Genomic DNA, 18,671 nt, shown 5'->3' with positions numbered 1-18,671 from the left:
GCTACACTACAGAGTAAGAAACCAAACATTCTAGGGGTTGATTCTGTGGTACAGAATCTGCTCCACAGCATACAGAACTTGTTTAAAAACATGTAAATTTAAGTTGTCTTTTTCTTTAATTACAAGGCAAATGTGAATTAAGCTTTTCATCTGAAACACTGTAACATGAAAAATGCAAGCACAATTCCCAAGAAGAAATCTACAATATAAATGAGATTCAATGCTTACCTAACTGTAGCCAGAAAATTGGTGGTTATTGTTTCTCTTCTCATAATCCACAATAATTTTGGTGTCCTGGGTCATCCATTCTCACCTTATTTCTCATCTCATTCTGCCCCTAGGAACATCAGTTTCCACATGCATACTCATAACTCTGCTCTTCCTTACTACAACTTTTCTTGAACTCTCTACTTTCTCTAGATTGTCAGACTGTTTCCCCAACATAATAGAAGATTTCCTCCAACTAAATATTGTGGAGATCAAAGCCGTCTGCAGATACCATTGTAAACTACAATCTCTAGTCATCAACTTTATTCTTTGTTCCTATTATTCTCTGATACTGATTCAGACTATTCACAAACTTGGTGTCAGAAATGACTACAAGCTGTATTTAGGACCTCAGCTGTGCCATCATCAAGCCTACTTCCACATCCATTACATCATTCAACTCCATCCTGCCTCAGCTCCATGGCAGCTGCAAACTCCATCCATGCTTTTGTTACATATATTTTTGACTATTCTGATGTAGCTTCCCTTGTTGTGCTGAGGTAGAGGTAGGAGAAGAACATAGGAGAAATAAAATAATAGATTACTAACAAGCTCAATTGTTTAGCCACTGTTAAGAAAGCAAAGTTCAAGAACAAATATATTTTGTATTTGTTTACATAATTCTTACATCTGCAAAGTATGTCCAGGTAAGTCCTCAAAGCATGGTATACCCCAAGTTCTTATCAAGGATAATAATAACAAAAATAAACTAATCAACTTTGTGATAGCAGTGTTTTTGGAAAATTATTTAATAACCACTATCTGATTAGAAAACCAAGCACCACTAATACAACAGACATTAGCAGTGCTGTAGGCATCAGACATCTGAACTGCAAGTACCATTTCTTCAAATTAGTAATAATTGATCTTGCTTTGTCAAAAACTTTCACCCTGCTACTCCGAGGGAAAGTATTGAACTTTTGGAAATGTTATGCCAATTCGCATTTGCATGGTTGCTGTAAATGAGGGATGGAATTATTCAAATACGCTTCAAATGACAAAAGATACATTGCACTTTTTTCCTCCAGCAGATGGAGTATATTGCTAACTGCAGTTCAGCTGGTAGTAGTACCCTTGCTTCCAAGTCAAAAAGGTTGCAGGTTAAAGTTCTACTTCAGAATAGTGCAATGATGAGTAACTACACCTCAAAACATGTATCCATTGGCTGTAAAGTGCTGTAGGATGTCCAGAAACTGTCTTAAAAGGTGCCACATAATATCACATTTTCAAATTAAACATTTTCAAACTGTACCAGTACAGTCCTTGTACTGCTAATTACAGATCCATATCCAAGGGAGCTCATGATGCACGACCTACAAAGATGCTTTTTCAGAAACATAGCTCATTGCAACAGTGGTTAGACCACACTTGGAGCATTGTGTGCAGTTCTGGTTGCCACACGATAAGAAGGATGTGATTGAGATGGAGAGAATGCAGGAGAGATTCACCAGGATGCTGCCTGAATTGGAGGACTTAAGTTATAGGGAGGGATTCAGTAGCTTGGTCTTGTTTTCCCTGGAGCCAGGGAGGATGATGTGCGACCTGGCAGAAGTAAAACAGGATTGAGAGGCAAAGATTGGGTAGATAATCAAAATCATTTTGCCATGGTAGGGGTACCAAAAACATGAGGGCATAGGTGTAAGATAGGAAGGAGTTTTAAAGGGGATTTGAGGGGCAAATATTTTGTTTAAGTGGTTGATATCTGGAATGTACTGCTAGGGATGGTGGTAGAATCAGATACGATTACTAAGCAAACACATAAATAGGCAAGGCGTACAAGGAGAGAGTCCTAACGTGGATAAATGGGATTAATGAAGATGGACAAAACGGTTAACAAGGGTGTGGTGGGTTGAAGGGCCTCTTTCTATGCTGCACATCTCTAATTTTGACTAAATTCAGTACAGAAATTTGCTACAGGTTGTTAGTTCATGCATACACTTTTAAATCCAGTGCTGAATTCTAAAAATTAGGATCATTTACCAAGTAAACATGAAAAATTGGTTTATTAATTGCTATATACTTCTGCAGCATAAAATTTACCACCAAACCCTAAAAATGGTCTTATCTTTGGTTTAAAAGATTTACAGCCTTAATAACAAAGCCCAATTCATCACAATATCAAGATGTTTGAAATAGTCACATCAGCATTTACATAATTCTTACATTCCCTGAGAAGTCTTCCCACCACCTCCCAGAATGTGCTCGACCTCTTGACATATTGCAAAAGTATAAGGGTACTACTGCACTGAGGAAGGATCTGTACTTTTCATTAAACTTCCTCAAACTATTTTAAATGCCTTCAAACCAGAAAACGATGGATTAAAATCCATTTTCAGGACATGAGCATATCATTCAGTGACAAGTCAATGCATCACTAAGAAGTCATCTTTAAAATGAAAAGCTGAACCAAGACACTTTTTCTGAGCAGGTAAATGCAAAACATCTTGGGGTACTTTTCTTTAAGGCAAAATTCCATTTGCACATTTTAAAGCAGATAATATTCCTGGTCCAGTCAGATAATATCGCTGTAAAAATACCAATGGCACTGAAATTAGAAGTTTCCATTTTTTTGAAACGACCGATTCAAATACGGCCTGTAGATCAAGGTACATCTATTACTGAAAAAAGAACAGAAATTAGCTTTGAGTGCAGTGCTGATCCTTCTGAAGCTACTGAAAGCAATCAAAGGAATACTAGCTTTAACACAGGACCCAATTAAGACAACCATTTTTATGTCTATGAATCACAGGCTCAGTACAATCAAGAGGCTTTATACTCACTGTCCAGAACAGATTTGCACGAGTCCTTGGAAAAATTGGGCAATCCATAATGGCAATGAGGCAAGAGATAATCAAGATTACGCCAGAAATAGTGTAAGAAAAAAAAAGCTATCAGGCCACATCATGAGAGATTCAGAAGGTACACTTGAAGCTTAAGTTCAAAATAAATGTTGTCAATATGGCCATGGATTTACACTAATTAAGATTTAAAATCAGGAATTTTTTTTGCTCTGACATCAATCAACTCATTGAATTGATTTTCTAGCAGCATTCTGGAAGCAAAATGTGTTTGGAATATCTGCAAAGCCAGCTTTTATTGCCTATCCCTGGTTACCTTTGAGGTTACTGATAAGCTACCTTTTTGAACTGGAGTCCTTCTGGTGAAGCAACTCTCAAATTGCTGATGGGTTGCGAGTTCCAGGATAAGGGCCAACGACACAAAGGAGCAGCAAATATTCCCAGATCTGGATGAAGTGCAACTTGGAGAGGAAACTGTAGATGATGGTTTTCCCATGTGTCTTCTACCTTGTCCTTAGTGATAATAGGTCACAGGTTTGGAGCTGCTATTGGAGTAGCCTAAGCAAGTATTGATAGTGCAATTTGGAGATGGTACACACTGCAGCCAGTGTGCGGCAGTGGAGAAAATGAATCTTTAGGTGGTGCATAGGGCACCAATTAAGTAGCCTGCTTTAACATGGATGCTGTTGAGCTTAAGTGCTGTTGGAGCTGCATTCATATAGGCCAGCAGACTATTCCATCACATTCCTAACTCATGCCTTGTAGATGGTGGAAAGATTTTAGGATGTCAGAAGTCACTTTCCAAAGATATCAGCTCCTGTCTTACTCTTGCAGCCACAGCTGTTTTTATGATTAGTCCAGTTAGGTTTTTGGTCAGTGGCAACCCCAAGGATGATAATTGTGGGAACATGATGGTGATGCCATTAAAAGTTAGGAGGTTATACAGTCTCTCCATGGAACTGGTCATGCCTGGCAATTTCATGTTGCAAATGTCACCTTTCAGCCCATGCCTGCATGTTGTCTAGGTCACATAGCCTGAAGAGCTAAAAATGGAATTGAACATTGTGCAGTCAGTGAACATTCACACTTTATGGAAGGAAGGTCATTGATGAAGCATTTGACAATGGGCAGATCAAAGATGATGACTTGAGGAACTCGTGCAGCATGCTGTGGAGCTAGGATAACTGACCTCCAACAACCATAATTATCATCCTTTATCAATTATGGAAGTGTTTTCACAGCATATCCTTCAACCCTAGTTCAATGAGGAATGCAATATCAGAATGAAATGTGCCAGGCCAAGAGCTTTAGAGATTGTGGCAGTGTATATTCCTGCTGCTGCTGATGGTCCACAAGACCTCATGGATAGTCAGTTCTATTCATTATACATGACTGCAGTTCCACACAACACAAAAGGATGACCTTGACGTTAAGGAGGAATTTTTGTCAAGAACTGCAGTGGTCACTCCTGTCAATACGGTCATGGACAAATGTATTTGTCACAGGTACATTGGCAAGAACGAGGTCAAGTTATCCCTCATATTCATGCACTCACTATCTGCCATATACCCAATCTGCCAGCTGTCCCCCTCTGGACACAGACTACTTAGTCCCTAGCAATACTGCTAAGCCACTCTTGACAAGGTCAAAGGAATCAAATGACAATCAAACAACTGGAGATGTTGAAAATCTAAAATAAAAACAGAAAATGCTGGCGACACTACAGATCAGCCAGTGGAAAGAGAAACAGTTAACATTTCAAATGAAAGGGTCTCCACCCAAAATGTTGACTATCAATCTCCCTCTACAAATGCTGCCTGACCTGCTGAATTCCTCAAACAGTTCAGCACAGGGGCAGGCTTTTAGGCCCATGATGATGTGTTGAACAAATTAAGCTAATGATGCTCAATTAGATTAATCCCTTCTGCCTGTACATGGTCCATATCCCCCCATTCTCTACATATTCATGTACCTATCTAAGCCTCTTAAACACCCCATCGTATCTGCCTCCACCACCACCCCTGCCAGCACATTCCAGGTACCCACCACTGTGTAAAACAACTTGCCCTGCATGCCCTCTAGTATTAGACATTTTGACCCTGGGAAAAAGATACCAGCTGTCTGCTCTACCTCTCATAATTTTATGAAATTCTATAAGGTCTCCCCTCAACCTCTGCTGCTCCAGAGAAAACAACCTTAGTTTGTCCAACCTCTCTTTAGAGCATATGTCCTCTAATCCAGGCAGCATCCTGGTGAACCTCTTCTGCGCCCTCTCCAAAGCCTCTACATCCTCCTTATAATGGGGCGACCAAAATTGAATACAATACTCCAGATGCGACCTAACCAGAGATTTATAAAGCTTCAACATAACTTCCTGACTCCTAAACACAATGTCTGACTAATAAAGGCAAGCACGCCATATGCCTTCTTTACCACCCTTTCAACTTATGCAGCCACTTTTAGGGTGCTATGTACTTCGATCCCATGATCCCTCTGTACATCAATGCTGTTAAGGATCCTGCCATTAACAGTGTACTTTCGCTCTACATCTGATTTCCCAAAGTGCAACACCTTACACTTGCCTGGATTAAACTCCATCTGCTATTTCTCCACCCATATCTATAACTGATTTATATCCCACTGTATCCTTTGGCAACCTTCTACACTATCCACAATACCACCAAACTGTGTCATCTGAAAACTTACTAACCCACCCAACATTTTCAACCAAGTCATATCTATATCACAAAGAGCAGAGGTCCCAATATGGATTGCTGCAGAACACCACTATTCATGGATCTCCAGCCAGAATAAGACCCATCAAGCACTGTCTTCTATGGGCAAGCCAATTCTGAATCCAATCGGTCAAGACACCATGAATCCCATGCATCTTAATCTTCTGGATGAGTCTACCATGAGGGACCTTGTTGAATGCCTTACTCAGAACCACGTAGACAACATTCACTGCACTACCTTCACTGATCATCTTCGGCACCTCCTCGAAAGACTCAATCAAGTTAGTAAGACGTGACCTGCTGTTATGAGAAAGTTTCTTTTGAATCTTAAAGATAGAGGTATCTGGACACTCAGTCTTTGTACTTCAAAAAGGAGAATTTTATTTACAAAGACAGACATGGGAATAGAATGAGAAGAAACAAATGCACACTCGCACTCAGGTGATCGCGAAACGTGGGGGGAGTCGCAACAGGGGTGAAGTGCACACACATAACGAACTAGTACAAACGATCAGGGAATGAACAAATACGTTGTCTGAACCCCCTGAATCTGGACAAACAACAGCTCTACGCTCCTGGGAATCTACTTAGGACATTCCTAGACCCCTGTGGAAGCGCAGCCTCTCACCAGTGGTCTCGACCCCGGCAGCAATCAGAAAAGAGGGAGAACTGCCCACGCGTACCATCTGGGTGGAGCCCGTTCAAATAATTCAAACAAGCCAATGATTCAGGTTCAAGAACAAAGGTGGGTTACAAGCCAATCCTCAGATGTGCTCTTAATGGGTGGGGCGGAGCTGGACCCTTGATTGACAGTGGTGTAGCTTCCAACCTGATAGGCAATGCTATCATCCGACCATGGGGGTCAGTAGTGTTATCACTGTCATCTGACCCCTGGCCTTTCATACTACACCTGTCCCACACAAAGCCATACTAACCGGCTCAGATCAATTGTCAAAATTGGGAATGTTGTTTTCTATTTCCAAGGTCTTCAACTGGAAACCAACTTTTTCAGATTGTAGTTTTTATTTTTTAATCTGTGAACAAAAATCTCAATGAAAATATTGTTCAAAAAGTATTCAGATGATTTCAAGTACTGATCCAATTTTTGCATTTGAGCAAAACAAAACTGACTTGAATGTTCAAACTGCATGCAAGAAAACTGAAGCAGAACAGCAATTGCTTATACAAACCTGGAACAGTTAAAGTAGTTCAAGTTTATTGTCATAGGCATACATACTCAGGATAGGTCATGAAAATTAGCTTTTTGCAGCAGCAGCACAGTTCATTGTAAACATGACAACATATGTTGTTACATAGACTTAAATTAACAAATTATACACAACTTACATGACAGGATAAACAAAAATAAACATCATGACATTAGTGCAACTTGAGGTAGAATTAGTGTTTTTCAGGCCACTTCGAGAATCTGATGGCAGTGGGAAAGAAGCCGTTGTTGAACCTTGGGGTGTGGGTCTTCAGGTTTCGATATCTCCTGCCTGAAGACAGCAATGAGAAGAGGGCATGGTCTGGATGGTGGCAGTCCTTAACAATGGATGTTGCCTTCCTGAGACATCACCTCTTGTAGAGGTCCTGGATGGTGGAGAGACTGTACCTGTGTTTGAACTAGCTGAGCCCACCACGCTCTGAAGCCTTTTGCATTCCCCTTCGCCTGACCTCCCCTTCCTAAAGTCTTATGGCAAGTATGGTAACTGTCACTGAAATAGACAAGGCTGAAATAAACTCAAATCAAATGAGCTTGGACTGGTTCCAATCCATTCAAAGTTTTATATTTTGAATTCTAATTATATATATTGGAGCAGCAATTATCAAATCTAAGATATGGAAATATGATGGTTATGTAGCTGGTTGGATAATACAAAAATCTCAAAAATAATCCAAAAGAATTTGAGCTCAAATTCCACCCCTGTAATTTAAAGATTTGATTTGGTTTTTTTTGAAATTCTTTACAAGTGACCAAAATGTGACTCATAAAAATCCAAATTGATTCATAAATTCAGATAAAACAAAGATTAATATTATTCTTACTCCATCTTCCATGTGAAACATCAACAAAGGACAACTGTCAAGATTGTCAAGAAAATTAATGAATCAATTTGGATTTTTGAGTCACATTTTGGTCACTTAGTTGCAAAGAACTTCAAAAAAAAGAATCAAATCCTTAAACTACAGGGCAAAGTAACAGGTCATCACCCCAATGAAAATATTCTTAGTTAACAAAGAAGATTATACCTGTGCTCTCTCAAGCCAAACAGAACAAGGCTTCATTACAACCAATAGGAAATCAGATGAATATCCACTAGTTTTTTTTTGTCTATATTCCAAGAGTCAATTGTGAATGATAACTTCAAATATCAAATTGACTCATTTACAAACTTGTGCATAATATTGTATTCATATACTGAATGAGTACTGTGTTCTAGTTTGAGCAGTTACCCACTGTACAAAACTTACTGACACACAGCTATCATGCAGGCAATCACTGAAACATTAAAGGCAACCCCCTCTTAATGGCTCCTGGTGCTGCCAAATATTATCTATCCCCCATCCTTTGAGATTGTCATGAACATTAAGATCTCGTTTTTGCCTATAAACTAAAGTGGTCAGTTTTAAAACTAGAAAGTTTGAAAAGTCAATTTCCAATACTCATATTACAAAATATAAAACAATACTAGAAATACTGAACTTAGACTAACACTTCCAACGTGAAATTTGTTCATAGATTCTTGTCCAGCAATGAAGATTTCTGGGCTCAGAGTCCTAGACCGAGATCTAAAGAGATGGGTGCAAACTCTCTGCACCATTAATCTAACACCCTTTGAAATTCAATCTGCGATTTCTACTTCACAGTTGAAAAAGAGCTCATGGAATTAAACAATGGTGTCCTGAATTACAAATGGATACTGGACACAAGTAACTCTGTAAACGTTATTCTTTTATCTTGAATTGAAAATTACTTGTATTTCCTTGTATTTTGAAATGAATCAATTCAAGTAATTTCCACTTCACATGCATTTGAAAATATATTGGCACATGAATAGTGTCTTGCCTCCCACAAGTATGGAAAACAATAAATCATCTCCAGATGACTTCAATAATTTTTATTCAACCAATACCTTTAAGGAGTAATCACCCAGAGTTTTAATAAAAAGAACCTTTCTCTTGTGCTCAATGCCTCCCACAACCCATGCTCAGCCGCTGCACTAATCCTGCAGCTCTTAACTGGCATGGCACCCATGGAGTGAGCTGTGCTGGATGCCTCCACTTCAGCAACATTTGAAATGCAAAGGCATCCTACACTGAATGCAGAGACATTTAAAAACAGTTCAAATAGCTTTGAAATAAAAATTATTTCATTTGAAAAACAACTGAGTTAAAAATAAATCAATTTACTGACAATTAAGCACACACTCAGAATGGGCAAGTCGTCTCCATATTTAAGGAAGGACATTAATGTATTGAAAGCGGTTCAGAGAAAGCGTACTAATATGCAGAATATGCAAGTTGTTTTAGAGGAAAAGTTGGACAGGCTAGGCTCATATCGGCTAGAGTTTAGAAGAGCGAGAGTGGACATGATGGAAACATAAGATCCCAAGGGATCTTGACAGACTGGATGCAAACAGTGTTTCCCTTTGTGACAGAATCCAGAACTAGGGCTCACTGTTTACAAACAAGAGGTCACCTATTTAAAACATGAGATTGTTTCCCCTCCCCAGAAGGCTGAGGATCTCTGGAATTCTCTTCCTTAAATGGAACTGGACACAGAACCTAAATATCTTTAAATAGGGGGCAGATACATCTTTGGTAAGCAAGGGGATCAAAGGTCATTGTGGTAGGCAGAAAGGATTAAGATTACAAACCAATCAGCCGTGATCGTTTTGCAAAGCAAGCTTGAGGGGCTGAGTGGCCTACTCCTGATCCTATTGAATACGTGACAAAATCACTTTATGTGATTTTGTAATATAAAGTGACAAAATCAAACAAAAAACCGTAACCAGATCTTAACTTTTTAATGAATGCCAGTTGCATCATTCAAGTGAATGGAGTTTTTACTTTTATTTCAGCCATGGATGGTGTAAAGTTAGAGAGGGGTGGGAAACCCACGCAGTTCCTCAGCCCTGTACAATCCAGAACTGCACCTACACACTGTTGTGAATCCAGCAGCTGAGTTGGAAGTCTGATGTGCAAAAATCCGACTTCTATAACTTGTATGTTACAGTATGCAGACAAAGAATGCTGAGATATATTGAACTTCACAGATGACACAGTAGTGGTGCCTCAGGAGCTTGCTATAGCCCTTTACAAAATTCAATAAGCATAACTGGTGATCAATATCAAGTAACAATTTTCATTCACTGTAGCAGAAATGGAAAAGTAATTGTTCGTTCAAATCTCATACTCAGTATTGCAAAACATCCACATCTGTACAACTCTGATCACAAAATGGAATTTTTAATCTTGTAATCTATAGCATACGAGAAACTGATCTGTCTCCACCTGTTCAATACCACAGTCCTAAAGAACTTTGGCAATTGCAGCTCCCAGCAAGACAGCTTATAGTGAACAGTATAATCCAAGCCTTTATTTTTCATTATAAGAATTGATAAGTACCTTTATTGTGCACAAAATACTTTGCGAAATTAAAAAACAATTGCATTTGCAATATTTCAATGAAGAGTTAAGACAATAAAGAGTAAAGAGTTAGGAATATCATGAAAGAAATTGATTAGGGATATCAAGACTGATTAGGGATAGTTAGGGTGGCTTTCTGAGTGGGAGATTGTGTCTCACCAATTTTGAGGTTTTTTTTTGAAGAGGTGCTATGTAACTGCAAAAGTCCCAGTGTTGGTCAAGGATACTGAAAATTTAAAATATGGCATACATAATGTACTTTAATCATTTCATTAAATAGAGCCAGTTGAAAATTAGCATACCAACCCAGCTCCTAAACCAGGTCACGCAAAACAGATTTTCAGGAAAAGTGGAACTCGCTAAGAGTTATACTTTAAACAAATGTGCCACCAATTTGCTCTGCCAAGCACGCTTGCAAAATCTCATTCTCTTCTTTCCCCTCATTCCATGAAACTGTATAAAAAAAACATTTTTGAACTTGTAAAAACAAACTATAAGCAACAGCAAGAACAAGAGTACAAGCAATGAAAATTTTAAAAAACTGCAAATGAGAATTTCCATCATCTTCTAAAACTAATTTATGCGCTCAAGCTCTAGACTCAGCCTTTTACCCATCCAATTTATAAACTATTGCTCTGCCATCTCAAGGCTTTGGCCTTAAGTACATGAGCACAGCTAACTTGCAGAATACAAAATTCAGCTGCCACATGGATCAGTGCTGGTACCTCAACTATTAACTCAGGTGAAGGGACCATATTTTGTCACAAACCAGCAACAAAAGAAACACACTGAGCATGATTCAGTGTTAAAAACTATTTTATTAATCACTACTTATGATAATACGTAAAATAAAAGTAAAAATGTTAGTATGTTAGAATTCAAGAATGTTAAACCTCGAACGTTAACCCCAAAACTAAACTCTTCGTGTGTGTGTGTGACAAAGTCCAAAACTCCCAGTTCCGGAATGGTTCTTAAAGTTCAGTTCCGCAAGCCATAAGGTGAAACATGAGCAAGGGCTTCTTCAACAACCACCGTTGTCTGAAGATAAGATGTAGATGTAGAAAAACATAGAGAGAGTACATATGAAATCCAAATGTTCCACGATGGAACCCAAACGACACTTCAGTGTTTACTCGGTAGTGACTTCCTCACCCCGAAAAGCATCCGAACCGTGGTCGTCCACACACAAATACCTGTTTCCTTCTACAGGTCAGCAACAAAGTGAACTCCACCGGATTACTTCCAACTTCCATACATGGATTTCAGTGGCAAACACAGTTATTGTTTCTCATCCATCGATAGAGAAAACAAGCAGGCTGGTGTCTCTCTCCCTTCTCTCTCTCTCTCTCTTCTTCTTCTTCTAACTTCTTCAACAACGTCATTACGTCCTTTATCTTCTATTGACGTAAGCACGCCCCACACACACATACACACACACTCTCTATCTTAAAGGGACTTTCACTGAGTCCATAACAGTATACTATAGCCAAATTTTCTGACCAAGTAACAAAAGGTGTGAAAGTAGTTGACAAGGACAACATGAAGTGTTGCGAGTGGGGAAAAATATGGTCAATGTAGTATAAAGTGCAAGAATTTGAGGTTATCCATTTTGGTAGAAAGGATAGAAAAGCTGTAGAGAGTACCAGCCATCCTCATACATGAAACAAAGCTAGCAAGAGGAGATATCAAGTGATTAGAAAGACAAGTTGGTTGCTGACCTTCATTGCAAAAGAGAAGGATTACAAATGCAGGGATGTCTACAGAGAGTTGATGAGTTCTTGGAGTGTTTCAAACAGTTTTGCTCTCTCCATTTGAGGAATATACTTGAAATTGGAGACTATTCAGAGAAGGTCCCCATACTGATTCCAGGCATGAAGGAGTTGTGTCACGAGGAACAATTTAGCAGGCTGTGCCTATGTTATTGGGATTTAGAAGAATCAAAGAAATGCATTCAAACGTACAAGATCCAAATGGTCTGACAAAGGGGCTTCTTTCAACTCTGTTTCTCCTTCCACAGATCCTGCCTCACTTGTTAAGTCTTCTAGCATTTTCTGTTTTTATAATTCTGAAGCAGCTTGGCAGGGTAGATGCTAAGATGTTGTCACCCACCTCAACTCCCCCCCCACTACACACACCCACCATGGCAAAATCTAGAACTGGGGACCAGGGTTCCAGAACAAGGTTTACTTATTTAAGATGGAGGGAAATTGAAGCCTGAACCAAACCAGAATTTCAATAAACTAACAAATTTAACTGTATTAATGTAGCTGATGGGATAAACTGGTTCTTTATGAAATACAGTAAAAATCATGAATTCTGCCAGCAGCCACCTCCACCAACACCACTAATGCAAGAACATAAAACCATTAAGTTATATTTATTTCACCCACTTGAATAAGGATTTAGATTCATATGGCATAATCAATATATAAACCACAATAATAATCCAAAGTCCACTATGCACAACGAAGCCAAGTTTCTCATACCCCAAGTACCTGCTGGAATATCTATTATTTTGTTTCACTGTACAAGAACTAATCCACTGCTAACTAGTTTGTGCCAAGAAAGCCACAGGCATATTTACATCCTTCAGTTAAACAATGACAGCCTCACCAACAACTCTCAATGCAACCTGACCTGACATTTCCAGTACATACTTTACTACTTAATTGCTAACCAAGTGCAATAGAATATAATGGCCTTGTAAAAAGTCATTATCTACCGCAAGGCAAAACCTTAAAATGTTTTATTTAAAATAGGTGTTATCAGTCACTTAGGTGCTCAACAACTTTCAAAAGGACTCCAAGTAACTTGGCATCTTCATACTGAAAAAACGATTTTGTCTGAAAATGCAACCTCTAAATCTTGATAAGCTCTATGGCGGCTGACAGAAACTTTCCTTCTGCAGAAACAGTGTAGTAGGGCTGAAAGTAATCACATTTAGAAGTAGCCATAATGACGCAAGACCTCCTCGGCTCAACATGCAAGATCCAAAGATTAGGAATAAAGATACACACAAATCCAGAAAATGACTCTGTCTTTCATTGTTGGTGCCCTTGAAACCTTAACTTCACCTTTGCCACCTTTAGACTTCAACATTCATACCAGGAATCCACCACATTCCACAAACTCCACAGGTACCCTTCTAAAACTCAATTGCCCATATCACTTGTTCCACCCAAGTTCAATTCGACTAGTGTCGGTTAGCTTGTTAACCTACACTGACTGACTCTCAATCCTCCAATACATTCACTTTAAAATTCTTGGTTTCACATAAAGATCTCCTTAAAATAGCCTTACTCTTCCTTATCTCTAATATTCTCCAGCCGACATCTAGCAACTGCTTTGAATGTAACATTTTGTGCTTCCCTCTGTCCTGCCACAGGAAGTGATGCCCAAATACATCCATTTCCTGCATTCTAAAACTACCACCCGAAACCAAGCACCTCACCATTTCTTCAAGGCCTGACAAGAAACCCTACCTTATGGTCAAGTTTTTAATCACCATCCTCAAATTTATTTCAGCAGCCGTTACAGTACAATATAATTTTTTTGGAGCGTGTTAATTCATGTAGATATTACTTGGAATTAAAGATCAATCATTAGCTCAGACGTGTTTATTTACAATCAAGAACCAGAGTACAAATTCTTTTTGAAGTTTTGTCATCTACATTTCTAAGTGCTTAATTGAGGTTTCAGTTTTATTCATCAAAATGCCTCTAACGCGCTTAGCCTTCACAATGCATCGATTAATGATTCACTTACTTTTATGGGATCTGTGCTGAACTTAATTTTCCTCTTGGCTGGAACATCATCTTCATCAGACAATCCTGTTACTTCTGTACATTCCAAACCGGGATCATAATTATTTTCATCACTATCCAATTGTTCCTCTGAGTCCTCATAAGCTTGGTCCCAACCTGTGTCATCTCCGGATTCGACACTGCAACCTTCATTTTCCGCACTTTGAATGATAGGTTTAGTTCTAGCACATTCATTCTTGACGCTTTTGTCAGTTGATCGACTGGTGACTGGAGGCCCAGAACGTTCAGCTGTGCTATCCTCAGAGGAATTTTCACTTGCTGTTGAACCTCTCGCATCTGAAGATATTTCGGCTACAACAGCATTGCACTTAGGAGAATCGGGAACATTATGATGCTTCACGCTAGCACCAGTATTTAAGTGCTTCCCGAAATCCCCGATAGATCCGTCTTGGTTTTCGTCGCGATTATCTGTACATTCGTGAATCCCAGATTTAATTTGCGTTGCCTTCACTGCGCTGCTCTGGTTAAATGAAACGGATTTTACAGTCTCTTGTGGAAATGCCACTTGGCTCGAGATGTGTTCATGCTTTTCACCTTTCCGAGGCGAACCTGTAGCACCCTGGTTTGCAAAACAAATCCCATATTGGCCCTGGATAGAGGGAGTTTTGGAAGCCACCTGCTGTTGCTGCCCCTGCTCTTGCAGTTCAAGTGTCTTAGACGAAGCATTTGGGACAAGGGCATTGTGTCCCGTCGTAAAGCTTTTGCCAGCTGCCAAGATCTGTTCCTCGGTGTTCCGGGAGGGAGCGGAAAGTGGGCAGCTCACAGCAGACGATCCAGTCTCTGTCCTGGAATAGGTGCTGTCCAGTGAATCAGTGCTACCTCTATCCCGGCGGAGGCTCTGGACCGCTTGCGGCTCGTCCAGCAGTTGGTCCTGGGAACATTTCCTCTCCCTCTTGGGCGAGCCTGGGTGCGGGGCAGTCACCGACTCGCGGGCGTTCTGCTCGAAGAGTTTACGGGTCTCGGAAAATTTGGAGCCGGTCGCCGGGCCTTCTCGCCGAGAGTCCACTCGGCTCGTCCGGTCGCACACGCCACCCGCCAGCTTGACCTGAGCACCGGGGGCAACCTGCACCACATCCCGGGCTCGGACCCGGCGGTGCGGGGACGGGGGAGCCCCCCTGCCGCCGCCGCCGCCTCTGGGGCGGGCAGAAGCAGCGTTCTCCTCGCCCGACCCCATGCCCATCTGCATGAACAGCATGTTCTTGATTCGGTTAACGTTGGAGCCGTATTTCCTTCCCCGCAGTTGCTGATGCATCTGTTGCGGCGGTGGTGGCGGCGGCGACGGCGGCTTCTCGGACCCTTTCCTCGCCTTGGAGTCGCCTGCGGCCGCAGTAGCGGCCGCCACCCCGGTCCCGACACCTCCGCCGCCAGCTTTGCTGAAGGTGGTCCTGAGAGCCTGGAAATCGGTCCTGTAAGCGTTGCGGTGCGGAGAGGAGCTGCGGAGGCTCGTTCTCTCTGCAGAAGCTTCGGTCTTCATCATGGTTCGCCGTCAGCAGCAGGCGGCGAGCAAGTGGTCAGAGAACCGGTTCCCCTCGACTCCCCCCAACCCCGGGCCTACCTACCGCCTGCTTCTCCAAAACGTACGCACGGACCTCTGTGGGGGGGGGGGGGGGGGGAAGGGGGGGTGGTGGTGGCTCTCAGGCGACCGCTGTCACGCCGGCAGGAGGACGAGACGCCTGCGGGCACAGCGGGACAGTCGCCCCCAAACCCAAGGCGCAGCAGTGGTTGCCCACTAACATGCCAGCAGGGCGGGGGGGGGGAGGTGGGGGGCAGGCTGGCGGCTGCTCCCGGCCACGCGCGGGCGCGACCGTTCCTCTGACAGCGCCTCGCGCACAACCGAAACAAAACGCCCGGGCCACCGCGCGCCGGTGACGTCATCGCGTCGCCGCGAACGCACGGGCAGCAGTCCGGCACGGGACGCGGTAACTCGTGTGGGGTGGGGGCCAAGTGTCCAAGCGATGGCTCCGGTCCCGGGAACCAAACGGCACGATGCGCTCGGCAAAGTTGTCAAGCTGGATAAATATCCCGATAACCCACGATCATCGTTGCAGTAAATATTGAGAATTTATAGCTGATGATCACTTGTTCTGCCTGTGGACCTTTCAACATCGGAATTTTTACGGATCGGATCAAACATTGCGCGCAATGTTTAATGTTTTTGTTTGCGATTTTTGTGCTACTTTCCTTTTCCCCATCAGAACTGCCAACAGTGAAACCTTAATGTTGCAGGATGCAGGACTTTAAGCCTCTAAAGTTTGCATTTGTAGTTGAAAGACAAAATCCTTTTCAATGCTGTTAATACACAACGGACAATTCATGGACAACAAGGTGGCACATACAGCAGTGAGATAAATTACTTTATTTTCTTAATATTGATAAGGATTTTTCCCCTAGAACACCCGCTAAGAATTTTTAAGAACATGCCATAAAAACTTAGGAATTATGAGTAGGAGGACAGAGGATTCCAAAGATTCACCATCCTCTGCATAAATAATGTTTTCCTCTTAAATGGCCCACCCTTTACACTGAGATTGTGACCCCTGGTTCTAGACTCCTCAGCTAGGGGAAATGTCCTCTGCATCTGACCTGGTGAGCCCTGTAAGTTTTTTAAAGTTTTAGTGAAATCATCTTTAATTCTTCTAAATTCTACTGAATACACATCTATCTACTTAATTTCTCCTCATATGGTAAACCCACCATCGCAGGAACCAGTCTGGTGAAATTTCATAGCACTCCCTCATGCATATCTTTTTTATAGATAAGAAGACTGAAATTGTGCACAATACTACAGGTGCAGTCTCACCAAGGCCCAGTGTATATGCAATAAGACATTAATGCTCTTGTTCTCAAACACTCTCTAATTTACCAAATAATAAACTAATTTACCAATTTAATTGCTGCATGTGCATTTTAGCTTTCAGTGAATTTTGTACAAGGACACCTAGGCCTAGGTCCCTATGAACATCAACATTTTCCAATCTATCACCATATTCTGATCTTTACACCAAAGCAGACAACTTCACATTTAAACACATATTTCATCTGCTATGTTTTCATCCATTCATTTAGCTTGCTTATATCCATTCCCTTGAAGATTCTTGACGTCCTCTTCCATACTCACAACCCTACCTAGTTTTACATCATAAAGAAACTTGATAACATGACACTTGGTCCCCTGAGCAAAATTATTGGTATAGGTTGGGTCTGAAGCAGTGATCCCTGCAGTACCTCTTCTGTCATAGCCTGCCAACCTGAGAAAAACCTGATAATTACATCTCTTTGCTTTCTGTCTGCTAACCAATGCTCAATCCATTCCACTATATAACCTCCCCCAGTCCACCCCACCCCCAAATTCCAGGTGTTCTAACCTTGTTAATCAAGTTCCTGTGTTGGACCTTGTAAAAAGCCTTCTGAAAATCTAACTTCACCACTTCTGTTTATTCCCTCTTATCTATTCTGCAGGCCACATCCTCAAATAAATCTGATAGATGAGTGGAATATCCTTTCATCTCACAAATCCATGCTGAGTCTGTATAATCCTATTATTCTTTTCTAGCTGCTCTGTTATCACATCCTTCATTATAGATTTCCTAGCACTGATCTTAGGCTAGCAGACCAGTAATTCCCTGTTTTCCCTCTTTCTGCATTCTTAAATAATGGGATCATGTACCAATCTGCAGAAAGAATTCCAAATTCTATAGAATTTTGAAAAATTATAACTAATGCATTCATTATCTATATGGCTACCTCATTAAAATTCTGGGATGTAGATTGTCAAGCCTATGAAATTAATTGACTTTCAATCTCACCAATTTCTCTCATATGTTAATATGTTTATTTTACTTGCAAAGTCTTCATCTAGGGACAGGTGTTTAAATTGAGAGAAGTTGTCCCACAGACAGGTCAAACACAGTTGCACTCACAGAGTTATAACTTATAGCCAATGTGCGAACTTCTTCATCACAATTTTGGTACAGCTTGTCACACTGGCCAGTTAGGTCCACCAGAGGTGGCAGCAAAGTAGTGCAGGGGGATGGAGTAACCCTTAGAGACCTCAACATTGACCCCTTGAAGTCACATGACATTAGGTCAAGCACGGGCAAGGAAACCTCCTGATTATCACCTACCATCTTCCCTCAGCTGATGAATCAGCATTGTTCTGTGTTGAACAACAATTGCAAAAAGCACTTTGACCACCTTGCACTAAAATGTTTTAGGTCAAAAACTTTGTCATTAGGTTAAGAAACAAACCTGCAAAGCAAAGTGACAAGCTAGTCAGGAAATTAGAGCAGGGTGAAGTTCCCCAGAGGAGAGTGGAAGTTAGTCCATGAAATGTAACCTGAGTCAAAGGCACCACTTGACAACTTCAGAACAATGGGATTATTAACAACCACAAA

The 18,671-nt window shown here is 41.1% G+C and overlaps 1 protein-coding gene across 4 annotated transcripts in view; it reads right to left on the bottom strand.

Annotated features, from left to right (window-relative positions):
• ppp1r9a (protein phosphatase 1, regulatory subunit 9A) overlaps positions 1 to 15,967 on the bottom strand; it is a 146,663-nt gene extending 130,696 nt beyond the window's left edge. For all 4 annotated transcript variants that reach the window (XM_052016494.1, XM_052016495.1, XM_052016496.1 and 1 more), the window contains exon 1: positions 14,219 to 15,967. In XM_052016494.1, the coding sequence (XP_051872454.1) occupies positions 14,219 to 15,754 (1,536 nt within the window). In that variant the 5' untranslated portion in view covers positions 15,755 to 15,967. The remainder of the gene's footprint in view (positions 1 to 14,218) is intronic.
• Between the last annotated feature and the right edge of the window lie 2,704 nt (positions 15,968 to 18,671).

Source organism: Pristis pectinata, chromosome 5 (assembly GCF_009764475.1).
Source record: "Pristis pectinata isolate sPriPec2 chromosome 5, sPriPec2.1.pri, whole genome shotgun sequence".
Classification (NCBI taxonomy): domain Eukaryota; kingdom Metazoa; phylum Chordata; class Chondrichthyes; order Rhinopristiformes; family Pristidae; genus Pristis; species Pristis pectinata.
This window is presented reverse-complemented; position numbering and strand designations above follow the sequence as displayed.